The sequence below is a fragment of the Callorhinchus milii genome, unplaced genomic scaffold, assembly GCF_018977255.1.
Source record: "Callorhinchus milii isolate IMCB2004 unplaced genomic scaffold, IMCB_Cmil_1.0 Scaffold6, whole genome shotgun sequence".
NCBI classification, from domain to species: domain Eukaryota; kingdom Metazoa; phylum Chordata; class Chondrichthyes; order Chimaeriformes; family Callorhinchidae; genus Callorhinchus; species Callorhinchus milii.
In genome coordinates this window covers 18,120,587-18,145,938 of record NW_024704747.1, presented here as the reverse complement: position 1 = coordinate 18,145,938, position 25,352 = coordinate 18,120,587, and the positions used below count along the sequence as shown (strand labels likewise).

The 25,352-nt window shown below is 44.9% G+C and overlaps 1 protein-coding gene across 1 annotated transcript in view; it reads right to left on the bottom strand.

The window, feature by feature from the left end:
• The window catches only part of col6a2 (collagen, type VI, alpha 2), a gene marked incomplete at its 5' end in the record, with an annotated part of 41,688 nt that extends 16,598 nt beyond the window's left edge, over positions 1-25,090 (bottom strand). The window contains 23 exons of the mRNA XM_007900055.2: positions 1,280-1,342; positions 1,861-1,923; positions 2,381-2,416; positions 3,046-3,096; positions 3,368-3,430; positions 4,622-4,684; positions 5,021-5,083; positions 5,689-5,751; positions 7,966-8,001; positions 9,282-9,335; positions 10,055-10,117; positions 10,531-10,593; positions 11,605-11,658; positions 12,236-12,280; positions 12,371-12,397; positions 12,993-13,019; positions 13,768-13,812; positions 13,904-13,957; positions 15,543-15,608; positions 17,146-17,166; positions 19,342-19,946; positions 20,590-20,735; positions 24,846-25,090. Coding sequence (XP_007898246.2) covers positions 1,280-1,342; positions 1,861-1,923; positions 2,381-2,416; positions 3,046-3,096; positions 3,368-3,430; positions 4,622-4,684; positions 5,021-5,083; positions 5,689-5,751; positions 7,966-8,001; positions 9,282-9,335; positions 10,055-10,117; positions 10,531-10,593; positions 11,605-11,658; positions 12,236-12,280; positions 12,371-12,397; positions 12,993-13,019; positions 13,768-13,812; positions 13,904-13,957; positions 15,543-15,608; positions 17,146-17,166; positions 19,342-19,946; positions 20,590-20,735; positions 24,846-25,090 — 2,016 coding nt within the window. The remainder of the gene's footprint in view (positions 1-1,279; positions 1,343-1,860; positions 1,924-2,380; positions 2,417-3,045; positions 3,097-3,367; positions 3,431-4,621; positions 4,685-5,020; positions 5,084-5,688; positions 5,752-7,965; positions 8,002-9,281; positions 9,336-10,054; positions 10,118-10,530; positions 10,594-11,604; positions 11,659-12,235; positions 12,281-12,370; positions 12,398-12,992; positions 13,020-13,767; positions 13,813-13,903; positions 13,958-15,542; positions 15,609-17,145; positions 17,167-19,341; positions 19,947-20,589; positions 20,736-24,845) is intronic.
• Positions 25,091-25,352: the final 262 nt, after the last annotated feature.

The following is a 25,352-nucleotide window of genomic DNA, read 5'->3' as shown; positions in this document are numbered from 1 at the left end:
TCACATAGAGGGTGGTGAGAGTGTGAAACTCTCTGGCCGAAGCAACAACAACAACAACAAGATTCCATTTATTGAGCGCCTTTCACGTCGCGAGGACGTCCTAAGGCGCTGTACAGTTGGGTCAGGACCCGAGCAAGGGGGAAATGGTCAGGGTGAGGGGAGGGAAGGGAGGGAGGGAGCGAGGAGGGGGTAGAGAGTCGAGAGGGGAGCTGAAGGCACGGTCAAAGAGAAAGGTCTTGAGACCGGCCTTGAAGGAGGAAAGGGAGGAGGCAGCGAAGGCACTGGGGGATAGAGTTCCAGAGCCTCGGGGCTGAGAGGCTGAAGGCCCGGCCACCGATAGTAGGGCGGTTGGGGCGGGGGATGTGGAGCAGACCGGAGCCAGAGGAACGGAGGGTACGGGCGGGTAGGTAGGTAGAAGCAGTGGTTGAAGCAGATAGTACAGATGTATTTAAGAGGAAGTTGTATACAAACTTGAAGGAACGGAGAATAGAAGGGTAACAGGGAATTGGTTGGGCCGATGTGAATCTCCAGACAACCTCGACCCTGGCTTAATTCGTCACTCTCACGAAAGTCATCATGTCATCAATATCATCAATAAACTATTAATGTGGCATCGCTTTACTCGTCACTGCCCTGTCGATAACTCATTGCATTTTTGGACATTTTTGTAAATATTTCAATATAAAATTGATTATTGTGGCAAGGAATCAGAAGGGAAGATCTCGGTGCTCATGTTAGCATCACTGCATTGCAGAGGCTTCTGGTCTATTGGAGGGTTGGGCAGTAGCCGCCCACCCTCTCCTGTGACTGTGTCCGTGCCTTGGGACGTCTTTCCGACGTGAAGGGCGCTGTGCAAGTGTAATTTGTTGTTGTTGTTGGTGCGGGTCCGCTGTGGAGGTGCACATGCTCAGAGTGGGGGGGTTGGGGGGGGGGCAGGGGGTGGGTGTCGTTGGCAATTAGCCGAGGTCATAAGGGAATGAGTGGAGGCAAATCCAAAGTGTTGAAGAGTGACATGGCCTGGGAGGATAAGGTGAGGACCAACGGCTAGCTCAACAACAACAACTTGCATTTATATAGTCTCATCACATCAGACAATTCCTCACTGGATCCTTTTCCCTTGGAGTGACGAGTTATCCCGAGTTCACTGTGTGCATGTTTGGAACATGCTATCTCAGTCTTTCTAAGAGCTGCAGACATTGTATGGTTAATACCAGTGACAAAAAGCAACACATGCTGGTAAGTGGAGCCTTTAAACATTGTATAAGAAAGTGGGTCTCACCACAGGGCCTGGGGCTCCTTCAGACCCTCGAGGTCCTGGCTCACCCAGTGGTCCGGGATCACCCTAACCAGATACACAAAGGAAACAAATTGCATTAATGCCTTTTTTTAGGCCACCCATTCACTCACTCACTTATTGTCTTTCTGACCCTTCCGCTCTTCCCTGTTCCCTTTGCCAGCAGCTCAGCTTCACCCGATAATGAGCAAAGGAATTTCTCTCCCCGCCCATTTTCACAATTCCCTCCCCCCCCCCCACCATGCACACAACTGTCCCCCACTCACCCACTGGGTACACTTGCACACAGTAACCCAGTGTATACTTAGAGGATGGCTCTGCTCAGTAGAATTGCTAAAGTTAACAGTGGAGTCTAATTTGCAGTTTTCTGTGCAGAATTTCTTAATCCGTGACTTGAGCCCAGCTCAGTCCTATATCAAAGCCTGTGTCAGAGGTGTCCTTCAGGGCTCCCCAACTTGAAGTTTTTTCCCCACCATTTCCCTTGTGATGAACCAAATGGATCCAGAGCGATGTCATATATCCTGCAGCAGAACTCAAAATCCCACCTGGGAAACGGGAACACTTACCGGACTGCCCTTCACTCCTTTGGTGCCCTGTTCTCCCTTTGGACCCGCGTCTCCTTTGGGACCCTGAACAAGAAGAGTGGAGATCTTAGATTTCATTCTTTTTTTCTCTTTCTCTCTCACTTCTATTTCCAGCCAGATCAGCCCCAAGGAAACACTGTTTTACTCCCTGCCCCACCACTGGGAGGATATCACACCCACTGCAATCTTTACTGTAATCACAGTAGTTTCTGTGGCAACAACAGAAACTTGCATTTGCAATGTCCTTCACGTACGATGTCAGAGTTTCGCAGTGGTGGGGTCGGATGCTAATGTAGGACGACGGGGAGGAGGCAGGTGACCATAGGTGCGGTCGAAGAGGTAGGTTTTAAGGTGCTGTTTGAAGACAGATAGAAATGGGACGAGGTGGAGGGATAAAGGCATGGACAGACGCTCTGGGTACCCGAGTTGTTTTCACTGATCCAGTGTGTTCCATGTGCACATTACCTGCCCCACTGCATCCAAACAAACCAATCGCACTCACCACGTAACCTAAGCGACCCGGGTCTCCCCTATCGCCCTGAAAAGTGAAGAATTGAGAAGATTTAGCCCAAGAGGTCCCTCCTTCGCACTCGGAATAGTCTTGACATGGTCTAGGAATCCTGGAACAATTCCCACATTCCAGGGAGGAGTCTGCAGAACACGAAAATATGGTGCCACAGGTACATAGAAAAACGTGATGGTTGGGCCAGGGGAAAGGCAGGAGAATGGGATGGGATCAAACGGAAAGTTATTTCAGCATTGAGTCAGCGCAGGCATAATGTCCCGCTTCTGTGTTGTACCTTTCAACACTTCTAGGGTTCAGACTCAATGGACGTTGGGAAACACTCCCAGCACCCAGCTCCTCAGGCAAAGTAAACCCGGAACACTAGGTCTGAATGCATCGAGTCAACAGAACAAGAGGTCACAGGCTTAGAGTTGCAAAGGGCAACTTCAGGACAGATATCAGGCAGTATATCTTCTTCACCCAGAGGTTAATTAATAATTGGAAGGTTCCTAGGAAGAGTAGTTGAGGCCAGGAAACTGGACTCATTCTAAAAAAATCAGGTTGGTGCTGTGATGGGAGGATAGTAGGGTGGGTGTTTGGGAAGGATGAGGTCAGATGGGCCAAAGTACCCTCTTTATCTCTGGTAAAATAGAGAAATGTACCTGCTCTCCACGGGGACCTGGGAAACTAAATCCTTGTCTTCCTTTGTCACCCTAGAGGGAGCAACCAAATAACAGTGGAGTTATCCTCAGCAACAGCACACACATGCACACACATTAAACTCACTTCACAATATGAACTGAGAGGTTAGTCATCACTGTATGAGGGGAGGTCAGTCATCATTGTACAAGCTGAAGGGAGTGTAGACATCACTGCATCAATGTGGTGACATGCACTGGATCACACTGAGGGCCTGAGGTTGCTGCTGCTGCTGCTGTGATGGTGGTCCCGGCAGGGTGTACATTGTTGCGCTAGAATGCTCACCTTTGGGCCCAGCAGTCCTTGCTCGCCTCTGGATCCAATCTCACCACGGTCTCCACGCGATCCCTGACAAAGATCAAAGGCACCATTTTAGACATGCTGTCAAGCCCACTTTATGGGATCTGCGAGAGTGCCTGAGAGGAACAAGCTCTACTGGAGTCCACTGCAGGAGCGATTCGCTGACCAGCACCAAGTTTATTGAACTTAGCCCTGAAATTCCACTTAGTCTTAGTCTGTGAGGCTATTTGCTCCCAAGTAGAATCATATGGAAAATCCTTAACTTGGAAGCTGTTTCCCCCTGTTTCTAATAGGATATTAAGGCTGAATTGAAGAATTTTCAATAATTTTGTACAGTATTAAATAGGTCTCCCGGGCTAAGACTGGGTGGAATTTCAGACCTCTAAGACTAGAGACGGGAAGTTTGACAAAGAAATTCACAATCACCCATTGGGTTCTGGTTGTGACAGTGGTCTGTATAGGACGATAGACAAACATACCAGAAACATAGCAGTTGCATTATTACAGGCAACTTCTCTATCTGGGCATCAGGCCATTGGTAGCTATACCCAAGTGGGAAACTTCCCTATTCTAAGCTACATTTAGTGGACAAGAGTAATCTCTTGTTCGTACAACAGAAAGATGCAACCCTCCTGTCACTGCGATCTGCAACCTCTCCCCTTTTGCATTGCCTTAACCTTCCTCGTTCTATTTCTTCCCCCCCACCTTTCTTCCCTCACCATATAACAAGTCCACTCACACAGTGCTACATACACACCACATGGAAATCGCTGGGATGAGAAATTCCACCTGGGCCTAGCCTGGTTCTATTTATGCATCAATTCAGACCATCCAGAATTTGACAAGTTGCTGAATCCAGTTTAGCTTTGAAGCTTCTCACTGTTCTTAAAAGAATTTACAGAAAAGCAGCTTCAAAATATGACCATATTCAAGAATTTACGGATGCTCTGAAATCCTACATTAATAATAATAATAAAACTAAAAATCCTCACATTTGGTACAGCATCTTATCATATCGTCGCAATATCTCGTTTCAGTTTTTTTTACTGTAAAGCATAATGACTGTGTATTTTGTAGGTGAATGTGGCAGCCAATTTTAAGAGTAAATAAAACCCACTGCCACTGCAATCCAGCTTTGTGGGTAGTTCATTGATACTGAGATAGACTGGATGCTGCGTCTGTTTACTCGCTGGGCTCAAAGACCTTTATAGAATAAAAGAGTTACAACAATATACTTACATTCTTTCCTGGTACACCAACTGTGCCAGGGGCTCCCCTCGGTCCTGGGAGTCCCGCATCTCCCTGCGGACAAAGGGAACAACAGAAAGAGTGAGTGCCGATCTTTTTTTGGGAGTCAGCTGAGTGTCCGACAGTCTGGCTCTCAATGGCAAGCTATGCTTAAGCTAAGCTGCTCATTAGGGCTTTGACTTGCAAGGTTAACAGGAGCCAAATGGGAAGAATCCCTGTTCCCGATAACTGGTCTGCCGATGAGCCAAGTGTCTTGTGGAGAAAAACTCTATTGCAGGTTTAATGGGCTGAGTGGCCTGGTTCTGGGCTGTAACATTCTGTCAGACACAGTCCAGCAATCAATTAACTACCACTGACTTCATGCTTTTGATATCACAAGTGGTGCATTACCTTCTCGCCTCCGATTCCACCTTCGCCTGCGAATCCACGGGGACCTTCAACTCCAGCTTCACCCTAAAGGAACAGGAAGTCAATTTAACCAGTTAAACTTCGAAAAGTCTGAACGTTCAGTTTAATAATAATAATAATCCTAGCATTTCATACTGCACCTTGTCACGTTGTTGCAGCATCTCAAAGTGATTACATGGGATTTACTGTAACATGTAGTAACTGTATTTCATAGGCAAATGCGGAAGCCAATTTGCGCTGAGCAATAACCCACAAACAGCCATAAACTGAATGACAAGTTCTATTTTTGGGAAGATTGTTGGCCAGGACACTGAGAGAAACTGCCTTCTCTTTTGAATAGTACCACAGGATCTTATTAAGCTTTACAGCAAATTGCACTTAAATAGTGCCTTTCACATTGAAGAACATCTCAAAGCACTGACAGAGATGGAAGTGTAAGCCATGGCTGGGTGGAAGATAAATGGGGTAGATGGGAAAATAGAATAAATCTAAACCCAGGCTCAATTTTTGTCCCTGTATCCCTTTTATAACTTGTATTTAAATAACCCAAATACAGGGCAATGTCCTTGGAATTTGTGGCTATTCTTTCGATTGAGATTCCTTAGGACATCTCATTGTGCATTGGAAAGTTTTTACGCATTAACACTTACCTTTTCTCCCACATTTCCTTCCGGTCCGGGGGCACCTTTGACTCCTGTGTCACCTCTACGACCCTAATGTGAAGGTTTTAAGAGATTTTAAAGTGATTGGATTATAATAAATCTTACGTTTGATATAACGTCTTTCATGTCAGGTGGTCATCTCAAAGCGCTACACAGGATATATTATATAGATATACACATACAGACTATGTGAAGTGCAGTGACTATGTATTTTGTAAAGGAACATGGCAGCCAATTTGTGTAGTAAGCTACAGGAATTTGGGGGAAAGGGCAGGTAAATGGAACCGAAAGAATTACTGTTAGAAGAGCCAGCACAGGCAGGAGAGCTGAATGGCCTTCTTCTGTGCTGTAAATTTCTATAGTTTTATGCTTTTAAACAATTATGGAGTGAGTGACCAATTTTATTCAGGGGATTTTCAGTCAGGAAATCAGGAGAAACTCCTGACTCTTTTAGAAATAGTGTTGCAAGATCTTTAACATCCGCCTGAACAGGCAGACAGGACCTCGGTTTAATGTGTCATCTGAAGGAAGTTACCTCCGACAATGCTGTGCTCCCTCAGCACTGCACTTCCCCATCAGTTTGGCAAGGCGTCAATTGAAAAAAAACAATTGAAATGCAAATATTCAGAAATTGAAGGAGGCACTAATTAATGTGTTAGTACCATTTATTGGGCTAAATGGCAATACTTCAGTGATTGGGGAGAAAGAACATGACTAAAAAAGCAATTTCATAGATCATAGAATTTAATTAAATATAATCTCTGATATTCCACCTGGGAATAAAGGGGAAAATACTTATGGGCTACTTATTAAAATATATACAATGTGAACTGGAATTGGCTTGATTTTCCATGTAACCAAAGTGGATGAGAAGCAGTTTGGTTCTTAAGAGATCCTACATAATGTGAATTTGGCCCAATGATCTCCTATGTAATGAGAGTAAACAAGAAGGAGATTGGATCATTCAATAAAAATAAGAATTCTTGCATTTGATATAGTACCTTATCATGTCGTCGAAACATCCCAAAGTGATTCACAGGATCTACTTTAACTTTTACAGTGACTGTGAATTTGCCAGCCGTATTCTATACAGTGGCAATGAGATTCTGATGTTGGTTGGTCTACAATTACTTGTACCTTATGTACTACAATCAGGTAGCTATTCAGAATCACATTTCTTGGGCGGGATTCCAAAATGTTACCCATTGTGGTGGTCTGCACTTAGTAGGGGTAAATTTGTGAAATTTCCTAACAGATCTGATGGGATGACATCCATTCAGTTACAAAATGTTACAAGTTTATCCCTGGAATGGGATTTTAATGTTATAAAACACCTTGGATGGGTGGATAATCTCCTCCCCTCGCTTTACTGTCCCAGAAAGTCTGTTGACAGAGTAGAGACTTACTGGATGAAACATCTGAAGGGAGATAATGTGGATTTATTGTCATGGGCTGCGAGCTGCCTGAAAATGTAGGAAATGCGTTGATTATCTGGGTGGCAGATGTTTATCATGAGCAGACTTGTGACTATACAGAACGGAGGCCTCGTCCGATGTACACTCTGCGCCAAGCTTTAAAAAGTTTAAGCCATTTCATGGCCTGATTGAAACAGATCTCGGTGTGAGTGTGTGCAAGCTAGACTCTCTTCCATGCTGGTTTTTGTGTGCGCATGAGTGGGTTGGTGCTTTTGCTGAACACAAGAATAGGTAAAGAGGGATGTGTGAAATTATAATAATCCTTGCCTTGAGATTGCCTTTGTACCATCTCAAAGAGCTTCACAAGATTTGTAGGCAAAAGTGCAGCAATTTTTTAGGCAAACTCAAAATAATGTCCTACAAACAGCCATGAAGTGAATGGCCAATTTTCACCGGTGGATTGTTGATCAGGACACAGGGTAATCTCCCTTCTCTTTTCAAATAGTGCCACGGAATGTTTAATGTTCACCTCAACAGGCCAACGGGACCTTGGTTTAACTTCTCACCTGAAGTACGGCACTTCCAACAGTGGCAGCACACCCCCAGCACTGCACTGGAACATCAGTCAGGACTATGAGCTCAAAGTCCCATTGTGGGGCTTGAATCCACAACCTTCTGGCTCAAGAGCGAAAGTGCTACCAACTGAGCCAGGCTGACACACAATGTTTGATCTTTTGTAAGAACACGAGTAATCTTGCTCTTGTTCTACATGATGCAATCTGCAGGTCTATGGCTTTATGCTCATGTCTACTTCTGAAATCCTACCGTCTTCAAAGAACAAAAGACTTACCACATCTCCAGCTGGGCCAGGGGATCCTGGAGTGCCCTGTGGAGAAAAGCAAATACAATAAACGCCAGGCACTGGTCAATACGAATCCACTGCTCAAGGGATTATAATGTGCATCTACAAAACAAAAACATTTTACATACTGACACTCAGTTACACTGACAGACAGTCATGTGAAGTGATAATAATAATCTTTTCATTTGGTATAGAGGCATTCACATTGGCAAGTCAGTTCAAGACAATTCACAGGATCTATAAAGTCCGGTGACTAGATATTTGGAGGTGAATGCAGCAGCTAATTTTGTTTCTGCGACAACAGCATGTCCTCAACAACCATGAAGTGAATGACCAATTTTATCTGTTGGCCAGGGGCGCTGGTAATAAAGTTCTCTCTTTACAACCCAACACATCATAGCCTGCATTCTCCAGCATCTTGGCCATTTCCCAAAACGTGTTTATTTTCAGTTATTAAAATTGAGATTGTGCTTCCCTTTGGGAATTAGCAAAGATCAAAAGATCTAGATTGTGGAGAGGAATAGTTCTCATTTTCTGCAAGTGCTTTTGCAGATGATCCTTTCCACAACAACTTGCATTCCTCCAGCATTCTTCACACAGGGTAGCATCTCAGAATGCTAAGATAGATGTTAGGCACCGTAGCACATGTTCCTCCACCAGAGGTGTATAAAATATTGAATAGGATTGAAAAAGTAAACCTAGATCAATAGTTTAGGATGTATCGTGACAATAGAACAAGAGGACACAGGTTTAGAGGTGTAAGGGCAATTTCAGGATAGATATCAAGAAGGATTTTATTTACGCAGAGGATAATCAATGATTGGAACAGGTTGCCAGGAAAGGTGGTAGAAGCCAGGTCACGAGATTCATTTAAGAAGCAACTTGATACAGTGATGCGGAGGATGGTAGGATGGGTGTTCTGAACGGCCTCCTTCATCCAGACCAAACTTGTGATCTTGTGAGTCCAGGCCCTAAGGTTAAACCTCTGCTGTTTTAAGGCCTGACCCACTCTCTACCCTCACCCCCTCAGTCTTAAACTGTAAGACCATTTGAATCTTAAAATTTAAGATTACGCAGAGTTGTGCAAAATTCTTAAATTTCAGTTGTGATTTGGAAGGACAGTCATTGAAAAGAAGCAGTGTCCAGACTGAGGCCAAAACGAAGATATTTTCCCATTTTTTGCGTGATCTTAAAATTTAACTGATAAATTGGTCTTACAGGTTAAGGCTGGGTGGAATTCAAACATACATAGCTCAGAATTCAGAGAGCTCTTCAGTGCTTTTCTTCAGAATGTATATCATTACCTTTCGCCCCTTCTGTCCCATTGGGCCTGAACGTCCTTGGTTTCCCCTAGGTCCCTGAGGAAAGACAAGAGGAACAATCAGACCAATGGGCAGCAATGTGATAAAATTATCTGCACATTCTTCCTTATTTTTGTCAGTCAGCCAAGTGTCTGATAAACACAACAAACCATCACCCTGCTTGAGAGTAGCCAAACTAGACTGATAGTTCCACATACGCACATGGAAATTTTTCCATTTCTCTCTCTGAGGGACACACCCTGCTTAACTAATCTTGGAGAGTATTAGAAGCAAGTTGGCAAGAACCAAAGCTTGAAACCCCAAAATGTGAGTTGGGGTAACTGCTGGAGTTTAACCAGCTAAAACCGTGTAGCTTGCCATTGGGAACACTGTCTGGCAAGCGGTCTGCTGCTTGTCCAGTGAGGACCACCCTACCTGTTAGGGCTTAGGTTTACAGGGTTAACAGGAGCCAAGAGGGACAAATCCCTGCCCTGGTTTAGACTAGATCTGCCAAATCAATACTAAATGTTGTGAGAAATTAGATTTTACTTTACCCAAGCTTTTAATGAATAACATATAGTAGCCCCTGTACAACTGCACTAATGAATATGAAATTGGGACTACACTGTTTGAACGTGGGGGAGGATTGCCCTGTGCTCTGGGGAATTTAAACTCCACCAAATCACACCCAGTTTTTAACTAAGCATCTCTCCTCTTGTCAAACCAGCCATTGAAATAGTGACCAGCTCGCGCCGCTGGTTAATTGTATCAGTTACCTTTCCGCCTTTGTCTCCAGGATTTCCGGGAGGTCCACTTCTCCCTGACCGTCCCTCGTCGCCCTGAAAGAGAACGCAGCAGTGCTCAATACTGCGCCCGCCCTGTAACCTTGACTTACTGCTGCTGTGACCGGACAGGGCACAGGTCTTGCTGTGGTCTCTCTGAACACACTGTTAATGGGGTTCCCGTTTAGCAGACCACTTTACTGCCCAGTCTGTACAGAGTCTCTGTGTACAACACCATGTGAGTGCACGGCCTCCTGTTTAGCATTATTGTTACAAGGATCCACCACAGCATGAAGTTTATCCGAGTAAAGAACAACACAATACGTGCTGGGCAAGAAGAGGGTGTATAATGGCTGGAAGCTCGGGAGCCAGTGGCAGGAGGCCAGACCCATTTGTTATATTTGAGTCCCTGAGACAGAGGTTAGTCAGAGTGGTCAAAGTGTGGCTTTACATACAAAATGTGAGCATACCTTTGTTCCATTGTCACCAGGCAAACCCCTCTCACCAACTCTCCCATGGTATCCAGGCATACCCTACAAGAGACAATTAAAGCAGATATCCATCAGCAACATTGCGCACACATCATAATCCTTACATTTGATACAGCGTCTTTCACATTAGGAGGACTTTTGTGACGTTCTCCTGAGGTCAAAGTGGGAGATTAGTTACACACCGCAAGTGTAGCTTTCGGAGTTGTAATGGTGAGAAAATAATGTATATGTTGTAGGCAAATCCGGCAGCTAATTTGCACATAGCAGTGTCCCACAAATAACCATTTATCCGGGGCACTGTTGGCTGGGACAACAGGAGAAACTCCCTTCTTTTTGAATAGTGCCATGGGATTTTTGACGTCCAACTTAACGGGCAGTCAGGACCTTGGTGTCAACAATGCAACACACCCCCAGCACCGTATTGGAGTGTCAGCTTACACTAAATGAGCTCAAAGTCCCGACGTGGTTCTTGAACCTTCTGACTCAAGAGACGAGAATGCTACCAACTGAGCCAGGCTGACAGGATACAATCTTACATTGACCTTTTCTGTGTCTGACTTCCTGACAATTTTCAGACCCGTGTGACTGAGCGCTCTCCCCTCTCAGTACTCCTGAGCTGCCAATGCAAATGCCAGGAACCCATGGATTTGTTTAGAAACACTTGAGATCCTCGCTGAATCTCTGATAGCTGCCTCAAGATACATCTGCAATTCCTACCTTGTGTGGGACTCAACCCACTCACTCCTGCACTGCCTCACTGACAGTCACTACAACACTTGTTACTTCACATCTTCTTTATTATCAATGTTTCTTCATCCCTTTTGTCAAGGTTTGTTTGGATAGCTCTTTTCAAAGACCCGGCACAGACACGATGGGCCAAATGGCCGCCTTCTGTGCTGTATAATTCTATGATTCTATGATCGTTTGTCTTTTGAGAATAGCTCAGCGTAAAAAGAAACATGCACCTCGATATGGTCAATCAGAGAGTGCGCAACCCTGTCTCTGCCACTGTCATATAGCGTTCGGAGTCAGTGACGATGAGAAAAGAATTACCATATCACCAGAGTCTCCTTTACATCCAGGAGGTCCAACACGTCCCAGTTTTCCCTGAATTCAACAACAACAAAAAGCAGAGTCATTTGGATTTCATTAATAATTCTGATCTCCCCACCAACACATACCAACGTATAGACCCCAGATCCCATTTATGTACACTTGCACACACTTACTTTCACTCTGCAATGCTTTTCCTATCCCCAAAAGTGCTGTGCCATCACAGTTTCAAAATTGAAACTCTTTGCCTGCAGCTTCAGTGAGTAATGATGTCTGGATTTCAGCCTCAACGTAAATTAACTTGTGGATCTTTACGGGAGATGTTGCAAAACATATTGTTTTGCCAATTTTTTCCACCCCCCTTTTCATTTCTCTCCTCTCTCCCGAGCAGCCGACATCTGAGTTGGGGGTGGGAGAAGGCGGGCGGGGGGGGATGTAGGAAGGGGAAAGATGACTGAAAGCGTGGTCAAAGAGGTACATTTTGAGACAGACTTGAATGAGGTGAGGGAGGGGGCGAGTTCGAGGGCTTGAGGACGGTGGGACAGGTTGTGGGGGGGTACATGAAACGGGTCGGTGTTCATTGTATAATCCTAATACTCATGTCATGCTCACCTCTGCCTTAAGGCCTTACCTTTTGTCCATTAATCCCATCCCGGCCTATTAATCCAACAATGCCCTATGGGTTACAAGGAATAACGCGTCAGAGAAATGTAATAGGTGTCGAAGCTTCAAAATGTTCAACTGGAGAGAAAGGAAACATCTTTACCTTCTTCCCTTCAGTTCCCAGTTCACCCTGCAATGGTTCAAAAAAAAGACAAGTTAATGGCAATATCCTCAACAGACGTAACTTCATTGGTTAGAAGGTTCCTGCGAGGTGGGCCACGGGAAGTGTCTGAAACACTGTAATTCTTCAGTGCGCCTCCACGTTGGCCCGAAACAAAAACAGCGACAACAACTTGCATTTTTACAGCAGCCTTCACCCAAGATAGCGTCTAGGAGTGCAGTGTAGGGGTTGGATGCCGAGCTAGAGAGAAGTCAGAGGGGAAGGTGACCATAGAAGTGGTCTTAAAGTGGGAATTAAAAGTAGATAAAGAAGGGAGAGGTGAAGGGATTGAAGCAAAGTGTTTCAGAGGTTACGGGTGTAGTGGCTGAAGGCTTTGCCATCGATGGTGGCATGGAGGGGTCAGGGGATGCCTATGTTAGCTGAACAGAGGGAGACAGATTAGGATATGAGCAGGTGATGGATGTGCGGAGTTTGGTTCAGATGAGGACACGAACGGCAGAGTTTCGGATGAGCTCGTGAATGGTGCATGCTGGTAAGAAGTGTGTTTGAGAAATAAAAACTGTTTAAGGCGGAGATAATAACTTGGATTTCTGACGTCACTTACCTTTTCACCTTTCATACCCCGGAAACCCTGCAACGAGACAGCAAGGAAACAAATATAAATTAACAGAGAGGCACACTGAATTCCAGAGACATAGAAATTGCAGCATTAAGAGGCAACTCGGGCCATTGAGGCTAACCTGGTGCTGGCTTCTCCACTACACCATCTGGTCCTAGATCCATATTCTTCTCTATACCCTTGGCTTACTCAGAAGGCACCAGATATCACTGGTACTACTTTTAGCTTGACTATATACCTCCAGAGTATTTCTCAAGACTAATTTGTCTTGAGAAATACTCTGGACGTACATAGTCAAGTCAACTAATTCTCAAGACCCTTCGGCCCATTTGATCTCATTTCTCCAGAATATTCACCCTACTGACCCACATCACAGCATCGAGTTCCTTTTTTTTACCTCAACCATCATTCCTGGTAACCTGTTCCAGTCGTTAATTACCCTCTAGGTAAATAACATCTTCCTAGTGTCTGATCTGAAATTACCCATAGTAACTCTAAGCCTGTGTCCTCTTGAACTACAGAATTGGTGCATCCTAATGTTATGCATCCGTGTTAGGATTTTTTTTCCCCCCAATCACATTAAAAATGTTATACGTGTCTATAAAGGTCTAATCTGAAACGACCACTTTCATAACTGGAAAAGAACACGCATTGAAGGCTTCTAAACTGATATGGCTGAGTGACAACAACAACAACTTGTGCTTATATATAGTCACATTTACATAGAGCAGTGACAGTTCCCTGAGGAATTGGAACTTACTTTGGGACCAGGGAAGCCAATCGGACCCTCAATGCCTGGATCGCCCTAGACAAAAGCCAAGCAAATAATTAGAAAGGAAGGAATGAGACAACAATACAGAAGATCATTCAAAATCTCAGTTTGAAATTATACTTACTTGCCGCCCAGGAGGTCCGGGGTCGCCAGAGATGCCGGACTGACCCTTTTCGCCCTATAAGAAAAAAATAATATTAATAATCTTTACATTTGATATAGTTCCTTTCACATGAAGAAGACAACAATAACTTATATATAGCGCCCTCCAGGCCGGCGTCCCAGAACGATTAAAAATGATGGAGCCCGATGCCGAGCCAGGCGGAGGGTGACCAGAGGCGCGGTCGAAGAGGTCTTCAGGCACAACCTGAATATGGGGAAAGAGGGGGCAAGGCAAAGGGATTGAGGGAGGGAGTTCCATAGCTTTGGGGTGTAATGACTGAAGGCAAGGCCGCCGATGGTTGAGCGGAGGTTTCGAGGGACAAGGAGGAGGCCAGAGTCAGTAGAGTGGAGGCAGTGGGTAGTGCTGTGAGGAGAGAGGAGGTTGGAGAGATAGGGGCTGCCAAGGCTTGGAGGGATTTAAACACTAGAGTGAGGATCTTGAAGTTGATCTGCTCTGTGACAGGGAGCCAATTGAGTTTGGCAAGACTTGGGGAAATCGGGGTGCTGAGTGTGGGTGAGAATTCGGGCGGCGGAGTTTGGATGAGTTTAGAATTTTGTGAATAGTGGAGGAGGGGAGACCAGTGAGGAGGTCATTTGAGTAATCCAGCCGAGAGGCAACGAAGGCATGGACAAGGGTCTTGGCAGCTTGTAGAGTGAGGTATTATCGGAGACGGGCAATGTGGCGGAGGTGGAGGAAGCGGTTTTGGTCAGGGACCAGATGTGGGGAAGGAAGGATAACTGGGGATGGAATCTGATGCCAAAGTTGTGCACGGGTTCAGAGTTTTAAGGATGGATCGGGTAGGTTGAGGAGGTCTGAACCGCACGACAGAAGATGTCGACAAAATCTATGGCTTCCGTTTTGACGTTTAACTGCAAGAAATTTGTGCTCATCCAGGCCTTGATGTCTATCAGACAAGCTGACAGAACATCAGAGGACTGGGGGTCGCAGCTGGAAGAGAAGTAGTGTTGAGTGTCATCCGCATACGTGTGGAAGTTAATCCTGTGTCTGCAGATGACATCTCTGAGAGGGAGCATATAGACGAGGAAGAGAACGGCTTCAAGGATGGAACCTTGGGGTACCCCGCAGGTGACTGGATGGGGGCGTCTCAAAGCGCTTTTTAAAATCCACTTTAAGGTGTATGTATTTCGTAGGCAAACACCAATTTGTACAGAGACAATGTCTGATAAACAGCCATGAAGTGAATCGCCAGTTTTATCTGGGGTGGGTGGGGAGTTATTGGCCAGGACACCAGGAGAAACTCCTTTCTCTGTTCAAATAGTTCCAAGGGATCTTTAACGTCTGAAGAGGCAAACGGGACCTTGGTTAAACATTGGATCTGAAGGATGGCACCTCTGACAATGCAGCAAACCCCAGCACTGCACTGGAGAGTCAGCCTGGAGCAGAGTGAGTTCAAACTCCTGACATGGGGCTTGAACCCTCAGCCTTCTGACTTCAAGGTGAGAGTGCAATGGCTGAGCCAGGCTGATACCAAAAAAAAGCATAATTGCACATTTTGCTTTCCATTTCTCCGCGTCTAGAGTCAAGTGCTGTAATGTCGCTGTTACTGTCTCCAATACAGCAACGCTGAAATCTCTCTTACCTTGCGCCCTTTGAACCCCTTTGGACCCAGAGTTCCAGGATATTCCAGGCACTTCATTTTGTAGCACTGAAAGTCAGAAAACTGGTGGTTATTGAGGTGATCACTTTACATTGGCAAGCCTCAGAGCATGTCTTTACCTTTAATGCTCACACATTCTCTGAACTAAGCAGTCAGGTCCTCACTGATTTCAACTTTGAAATCCACCTCCAGTTGGTAAGCTCAGTCATGACACTGATGATTTTATCAATCTATAATTCAGGCCTGGCTTATTATTTCAAACTGTACATTTTCCAAATAAAACATAATATTTTCATCAAATCGTAAGTTGTAATATAAAGGTCAGGCTTCCGAGACTGATGGAGTTAAGAGGAGTCTCCTGGGAGCTGAACTGACTTCAAGGTGATAGTTCGGCAACAGGGTGACAGAATTGTGCCACCCTCTGTGGTGGTCTTGGTTAGTTGTCCAGTCCCTGAGCCAGACAGGTCCGCAGTCTTTCAGGGTACTGCTATGACAGCACAGCCAGCCTGGCTCATCGGCAGGACTTGGAGGGACAGCTCAGTTAGTGGGGGCAGGGATTCTTTCCACTCACCTCTGTAAACCCCGCAAGCCAAAGCCCTAATGTCTTAGCTGGACAAGCAGCAGGAAAGCTTGCCAGGCAGTGCTTTCAATGGCAAGCTATGTGTATTTTAGCTGGTTGGACTCCAGCAGTAATCCACCACACACTCTAGGGACGTGAGTGTTGGCTTTTGACAATCTGTGCCGAATACTCCCTGAAATTAAGTAAGCAGGATGCATCTCTCCAGAAGAGAGTTCACATTCCATTCCAGACACGGGAAAATTTCCGTTTGCAGGTGGTGTACATAAAGCATAGTGATAGGTTTCTGCATGTGTCAGACACTCTGATGACTGAAAAAAATTATAATAATAATAATTGCATTCGATGTAGCATCTTTCACATCTGGAGGATGTCTGAAAGCACTTCACAGGATTTTAATGTAAGGTGTAGTGGCGAACATCCTGTCCGTTAAACAATTAGTTTCAATTAAATTTAGATTTTTAATTGGAAAGTCAAATTTTTATTTTATAGTCAATGCCAGCGTATTTTCTCACGAGCAATTGTTAGTACAGTATTTACAAATAATAATAATCCTTGCATTTGATATAGCGTTTTTCACGTCAGGAGGACGTCCCAAAGCGCTTCACAGAACACACTGTAAAGTGAATTGACTGTATATTTGTGGGCGAACGCGGCAGCCAATTGCGCACAGCAATGTCCCACAAACAGTTGTAGATTGAAAATGACCAATTTATTATTGTTTTTGGTTTTTGGAGGGATTATTATTAGGCGTGTGGAGTAAGGAAACTTGCCCAAGGTTTCGTCCTGCCTGGAATTGAACTCAGGTCTCTCACTTGCAAAGCGAGTGCTCTAACCACTGAGCTACAGGACTCCACGAATGACAAGTACAAGTATAAAAAAAACAAAAGTTCATTCCCCACTTTGAGCGAATAACGAACAATAGGGATAGAGAATCTCGTTATGAAAACAGCTCAGAGTTCAACATGCGGAGGAATGAAGAGCAGTAAGCAGGTGTAAAACACTTACATTATTGAAGGCTTTGGTTTGCTGAAACAAGAAACCAGATAAAAGTTATTCATTACGAGTGCTGCTGAACAAGATCACAGAGATCACACTTACAGATTGGCTTTGAACAGCCCAGTACTGAGGCAGGGCTCTAGACCAGCAATGCCCAACCTAGGGCTGGCTACAGCAGCCCCCGAACATTTGCACGAGTCTACGGAAGTCAGTCTGTGTTCGATCGGTCCTGTGTTTTTAGTTTTTCCTTGATTGAATATTTCTTGATTTGTGCCATAAATCGAGAAATATTTAATCAAAAATATTTATTTTGTTGATCGACCAAAAAGGTTGGCCACCAGTTCTCTAGACATTACTACAGTGTTGTTGCTATATGCAACCTATGGTTAGAACTTTCACCGGGGTCTGGATTTATCTATTAACACAGCATTTCAGAGTGTGCAGATTTTGACAATGTCTTAAATTGATTCCGTTTTAACTTTGAAGCCTGTTTTCGGTCGCTCTTAAAATAAACTTTTAAAACAGAAAACCAGCTTCAACATTTAAGATTTTATTTAACTATGTGACAAATTCTGAAAGACCTGAAATACCATTTTAGTAAAGGGGATCCAGACCCAGATGGAATTTCTCTCCACACATAATTATTTTTCACACAATTGAACAGTAAAATTACCTCCAAATATAATACCTGCAAATAATATTAATAGTCCTTGCATTTGATATAATTAAAATATGTAATTCAAAGTCAGTAATAACATAATAGTAATAATTCTCACATTGATAAAGTATCTTATCACATTGTTGAAACATATCGAAGCACTTCACAGTATGTATTGTAAAGTAGTGTAACAGTGTGCATTTGTGGGCAAACTCCTGCAAAATAAAATGTGACGTGCAAGTTATCTGGAGGTTTGCGGAGACAGTAATACAGTAACAATACGATGGTGGGGGAGGTCATTGGTCCATTGAGTCTGATCAATACCCTTTCAATGTCTCATCAGACTACTTCAATGCACCCATCTCTAAGCCTCACCTGTTGGAAGTATTTAAATATTCCCACCAGAATATAAAACAAACTACCTTCCCATTGCCGCATCGAGCTGTTTCTTGAACCAACCTGGCCTCTACTACTAAATTCACAAGATGTTTACCACATCAATAAACTGCCTTGGTGAGAAACTCCACTAGGGTCTATATTTACTGTACTTTAGATGAACACTAGGGATGGAGAATCCCATTAGAAAGACAGCTCCAAAGTCAACATAAATAAAATGTAAAATACTGCAGATGCTGGATATCTGAAACAAAAACAGAGATCGCTGGGAACACTCAGCAGGTCAGGCAGCATCTATGGAGAAGGGAAAGTGGGTCAAGGTTTCGGGTCCACAACCCTTCCTCAAAACCGAGTTGACCCACTTTATTTTCACCATATATGCTGCCTGACCTGCTGAGTGTTCCCAGCGATCTCTGTTTTTGTTCCAAATTCAACATATTGTTTTTATAATGGGATTCCCCATGACTCGTGTTCTATTGGAATAAATCTAAACCCTGATGGAAATTTTCACCAAGGCGGTTTATTGATGTGGTAAACACGTTGTGAAATTAGAATCATAGAATCATAGAATATTACAGCACAGAAGGAAGCCATTTGGCCCATCGTGCCCATGCTGGTGCTTTGGAAGAGCTACCCAATCAGTCCCACTAACCCGCTCTTTCCCCGTAACCCAGATTTAATGATAAGAGGCCAGGATGCCCACACGGGCTGGGTGGAAGTCGTTTAGAGAAGAGGTAGAGTGATGGTCTTTGGCGAGATGATCAATGAGTCAAGCACAGATACTTCCCTTCCCTTCCTAACACTCAGTAGAGCTGATTGATAACAGGACAGCTCTTCACAGAAAAAAAAAACATAGGCCTAATGTACCAACTCGTCTGTGAGACCCAATTTGCCTGATAACATTAAAAGCACGCATGATTGTGGAAATATGTTTAACCTGTCTTCATCTGGAAGCCGTTTTTCCACAGCTCTTGAGAAGAAATGGCTTCCAAATTGAAGAGTTCTCCCCAGAGCCGTCTCGTGGGCCAAAACTAGGCCCATGAGACTGTTCTGGGGAGAATTTTTCAATTTAAACGTAGGACCTCTAATGAAATGTGGAGATGGTTTGTATGACGGGAGTTGGAAGGAAAACACAGGCAAGGAGCACTCACCATGACTTTAATGATTCGATCTATGGTCTGTTCGGGCTTCGACGGATCTGCCAGGGATGATGCCTTGTAATCATTTCGGTAGAGCTCGTGGGGTAAGTTAGCGATGGTCTTCAAACCTTGTTCGTACTTGTTGTCGTCCGTGGAGATGGAAAACACATGGATGCCGGCGTCCCTGGCCCGTTCTGCCATGAGCTGCATCCCTCCGCAGGGGCTCCCGGTCACATGGCCGTCCGTGATGACCACGGCAAAGTTCATGCGTGTATCCTGCCCCATGTGCTGCAACACGTTTGCAGTCATGTTCCCGAGGGCGCAATCCGTGAAGGTCCCGCGGCCGATGTACCTGATTTGCGTGAGTTTGTTGAGAAATTCCCTTTTGTTGGAGGTGATAGGGCTGAACTCGATCACTTGGTCAGAGAAGTGTAGGCCCCCGAACTGCCAGAGTAACTGGACCCGGTCCTTGAAGACTGCATCCTGCAACTTCTCCACAATGTTCTTGGTGAAGGTTTTCTCGAGATCAACCAGGCTGCCTTGGATTCCGAACTGCAGAGCCACACTCTCAGAGGTGTCGATGACAAAGTACACATTCACCAAGCAATCAGGCTTCGCTGGAACACAACCCAGATTGGAAAGGATAGGATTACTGTTCAGCATCGATGTGGTGCAATAATAATAATATTTGCCTTTAATTTAGCACCTTATCATGTAATGAAGACATCTTAAAGCACTTGACAGGATATACTGTAAAGTGAAGCGACTGAGTAGTTTGTGGGTGAAACACAGCACCTCATGTGCACTCTCACCTCTGAGTCAGAAGATTGTGGGTTCGAGCCCCACATTGGGACTTGAACTCACATCGTCTAAGCTGACACTCCAATGCAGTGCTGGAGTTGAAGGTGCCGTCCTTCGGATGAGACATTAAACTGCCTGTTCAGGTAGATGGAAGTTAAAAATCCCAAGGCACTATTCGAAAAAAGAAGGCAATTTCTCCCAGTGTCCTGGCCAACAATCCCCCAAATAAAATTGGTCATTCGTTTCATGGCTATTTGTGGGAGATTGTTTTGTGGGCTGCTGCATTGTCCTACAAAATATACAGTCACTACACTTTACAGTATATCCTGTAAGGCACTTCGAGATGTCCTCTTGACGTGAAAAACTTTATATCAAATGCAAGGATTATTATTATTGTTTCAAATACACAGAGTTATACAGATCCCAGAAACATTTTCCAAAAGGTTCTTGTTGCCCTACCTAAACATCCCCCTGAATTTGGGGGGGCCTGGGGCCCCGTGGTTCCAAGTCTTGGCTTCTCACAGAGCCCCCGAGGTTCCAAGCTATCAGGAGCAATGGCAACGCTTTCAGAAACATTTTCTACCTCAGGTCGGCAGCACCACCTGCTGGGAAGGGCAGAAACAGCAATATTAGATTTGTCAGAAGGCTGGAAATCGCGAGTTCACAAGATCGTAAGGGAGGTTCAGATGAAGACGATATTGCCAAATCTCCTATCAGGATCTTGTGCAGCAATGTGAGTTATTTTCATATTTTCCTCATCACCATCATTTAGATCTCTTCCCAGCCCAGGCTCTGATTCCAGGATTCTGTGACAAGCTTCTCTGAATGTGCCCACCCCTTCCCCCACCTCCTCCATCCTGACTCTCGAGCACTAACAGAAAGCACCCCTTGCCCTCCGTACTGTACCCAATCCCTCCTGCTCAATGAAAAAATAACTTGCTTTTATAGAGCACCTTCACATGTGGTTTGGGATGTAGTAGCTGGAAGCATGGCTTCCGATGATGGAGCGGAGGGGGCGAGGGACATGCAGACGCCTGAGCTAGTTGGGCAAGGTGGAGGGGGAGGGGGGCTAGAATAGTGGGGTGTAAGCAGGTGGAGAGGTAGTCAGGTGCCAGAGCATGAAGTAATTTGGAAGTGAGGGTAAGGATCTCGAAATCGATCCATTCTGCAACAGGGAGCCAGCAGAGCCTGGAGTGATGGAGGTGTGGAATTTGGTACAGGTTAGGTTACAGGTGGCTATGCACACTTGGAATTGTGTCCCAGAACTCAACTCAACACACACATGGCCAACTCCTGTTTAACTGATCCAGTTCCATTTCCAAACCATTCAGGATCCACCCGCCTACTGGGGAAATCCAGAGCAGTGCAAATAGGGTCAAAGGATGTGTGGTGGTGGTGGGGGCGGGGAGGGGGGGGGGAAGAGGCTGCCCAATATTGCAGAAGTTCCTTAACAACATTCTGTAAGCAATTAAACCTTGGCATGCCTCCCGAAGGTTGGTGTGAAGACAAGGTGTGATACATACATCCCGTTACTGGATGAAAGTTCACTTTCCCCCACCACCATCATGGATTTCTTAATTAAGAAATGGTTAAGAAATATTGCAAAATTGAAGTGAGTTTCTAGAGCAGAAGGGATTGGGTTATACAGTTGCAAGGTGGGGATGGGATCATGCAAGTCAGGCACAGGGCTAAAGATAGTCCCTCATAACCACTCGTTTGCCTACAAACACTCACTGTAAATTCCTGTGAAATGCCTTAACGGCATGATATCAATTGAAAAGATTGCCATCAGAGGTATCCTCTCTGTACCTGTATCAGATCTGGTTTGTTTTATTTTCAAGCAGAAAATAAAATGAATCTTTTTATGTGGCTGCATATAGCTATGGAGCTGGGTTGGGACAGGAAGAGGTGGGCACGGAGCAGAGACTCTGCTCTGTTTGCATTGTTAAACAGAGTCTCAATAACCTCTGCCTCGCTCTCTCCTTGCCCGTCTTCATATTGCATCTGAAGACTTTCCTCTTCGATTGTGTCTACGGTCACCTCCCCGTTTCCCCGGTTAGGCATCAAACTATGTGATTGTTAAGTGCTCCTTTTTTCTATGCAAGCTGCTATTGTTGTTACAGGAAACCATTATTAATTAATTTCAATTACATGCCACATGCACTTAATAAATAAGGTTGATTTACACTGGACATTTATTTGGTCACACAAGCTTTCATTAAATGTCTTCTCAGCCATTGGGTTCTGATTGAAAGGAATAAGCAACCTCAAATATTCCACATGACGCAAAGGTTAGCAAATGCAAACCCTTAACCTTTCTTGCGCCAGCAGCAAGCATTCACATCAGGCGATGTCTTGCCTTGCTTCTGACCAACACAAGTCAACATTCCCAATCCCCAGCCAAGATCCCAAACCTGAAGTTCCTTGGTGGCTACAGGCCAGATTTTCAATAGCCCCACGCTATCCTGTCCACCTTCCTCCAGGTGTGTTTTGATACCTGCCAGGGCATTTTCCTGAGCAATAATACAATTATTGCAATGCATTCAGGCTTCAAACCTAGAAATGTGCCCTCTACTGCACCAGTGAGGTATTTCTCACATTTCCCACACCTGTAGCTCAAGCTCGCACCCTGGTTCCACCATCCAAAACCTCCATCTGATACCAAACTCCGCAACCCACATCAACCTCTACAGGCCCATCACCCCAGCCCTCGCCAGGCTCCACTCTCAATGCATGGACTTCAAAGTCCTTATCCTCGCCTGAAAATGCCTTCACACCCCGGCACCTCCCTATCTCTGTGATCTTCTCCTTCCCCACTCTGCTGCTCACCCTCCCTTGGTCATGAGAGGGAGAGAGATAATAATAACCAACCAATACTTCCATTTGCTAAATGAAAACTTGCTATAGGAGCCAAGTGCTTCCAATACACCAACAGAGCAATGATGACTAAGTCACCAAGAAATTTACAGTGCAGAAGGAGACCATTCAGCCCATCGAGTCTGCACCGCTTCTCAGAGCAAGCTATCCATTCAAACCCACTCCCCCGCCATATCCTCATACCTCCTTCAAACCGTTGCTTTTCACATATTTGTCCACTTCCTTACTGAAACCCACACACAGTTCCTGCGCAGGCAGGTAGCCACCCGCTGCTCAGTTGTCCATCCAGCATCGTCAAACGCTTTGAGGTGTCCTCCCGACGTGAAAGGTATAAATGTGAATTGTCGAGTGCCAGATTGGAGCACGTTGTTAAGAATTTAGTCTTAACTTATCAGCAAAATTATGGCCATATTTAAGAACTTGTCAAATTCTGGATACTCTGAAATGCCACAAAACATGAGTAAAACTGGATCCAGGTACAATTTCTCTCCTTATTGTCACTCCGGGTGTATTACTGGATGGATCCATGCAAATCCACGCTCAGATCCTCATTTTCAAAAGGGACTGGTGGCAATTCCACATACAGCAGGGCGGGGCAGGGACAGGAGAAAGGAGTACTATTGGAGGTCAGTGGACTCTGATGTCATGCTAACAACTGATCAATGGATTTGCAGTGAAATAACAGCAGCCTTACTGTTACACCAACTAGTGTTAACCTCAAAGGGTTAAAAAAATGTCCTTGGATCTTATATTGCGGAGAAAGAACATTAGGGGGCGTAAAGTTGACAAGAAACACCCCTGTAGCTCATTACTCCACCCCATCCCCAAAAATAATCTAAGCCTAAATATTTGCTTTTTGTAAATCTCTGCAGGATATGTTATAGAGGTGCGAGTGTTCGGTATCTCATAGCTTTAGTGATTCATGAGTCTCATTCATAAGCCCTAGGATGTATTCACCAGCAAGTTATTATTTGGAGTCAATGAGTCTTCAGTATTTAACCCATTTAAATCAAAAACATGTTAAGCTTTTCCTCCCCGTGCCAGGCCTGCAGGAATTCGACAGGACTGTTGTGTGTGACTGATAAGTCCACAGCCAGTTCCACACCATGAAACAGCACCTTCCAGGGCCCAGAAATTCCCCTCCCCCATCCCGACCCAAATTTACCCCCAAATCCAAAATGAATCGGTTGCTCATTCGCTTGCCACGTACGAAGGACGGAATAGTTTAAGGGACTTTAACAGAACAGTTATGGTTTACTCTGAGCCAAAAGCAATTTAGCTGACCATTTCTGCCAACACTTACAACAGCAGCAGAACATTTCGATGATCGCTTTACGATTGGGCATGCGCTCTCTACCTGCGCTGAAACAGTTAACTCGCCTTACAAGGGAGCAAGGGAATGGGTAGAGCGAAAACTGGAATTTCAGAGTTTGAACATTCTTCAGCAAAATAAATCTTGCTTCTAATCATCGTACGCAGCATGATTATGATTTATTATATTATTATATCAACACAACAAAACAGTGCCCCACGGAGCGCTCCAGACGTTAGTCACTGCAGTGGCTGAAGACTAATTTGTGCTCAAGACATCTCAACTGGAACTGGAGAATTAGCTCTTAAGAGTTAAGAGCAAAGAGTAAGAGAACTCATTTAAGAACCACAACTTGATATAAAAGCTGCTTTGCGACTCTTGCAATTTTGTAGTCATGAGCCCCAAATTGGATTTCTTCCCCCCCCCCACCCCTAAAAATAAGTCTCAAACTCTTTGGAAAACTTTAAGCCAAACTTTTATCGACTCTGCAAAACACAGCCCTGTGTTAAACGTTACCATTCATTACCTGCTCGATCCTTGATATCTGTTCGCTGATCTTCTGCCTGATTCAAACCACAGGGGGAAGGGAGCTCTCTGTCCAGAGAGGAAAATAAGTCTTGTTTTAGAAGATCGGGCTTGGGATGCTTTGCCTGGTCCACTGGAAATGGGAATGAAGGATAAAAAGGACGGGATGGGGGTGGTGGGGGGAAATGGAAATAGGGAAAAAGGAATAGTTTCCCTGAAAAAAAGAGAGACGCGTCCAGCCTGGAATCAGGCGTCTCTAGACTAGGAGGACTTTGCAAAGCAGACTCCGCCTAACTGCTGCCCAGATCCAACTCTATCCCCAAACTTTCCTCTAATTCCACCAGCTGTACTCCTCTCAAACCCCCCTCTGAGGGTCCCCTTGTATTTCCGACTTGTACACAATAAGTGGCGCTGTTTCCCCACTAAATTTCACCCCCCCCCACCCACCCACCCATCCATCCATCCATCCATCAACCAGACATCAACCACCCATCCAATTGACCAACAA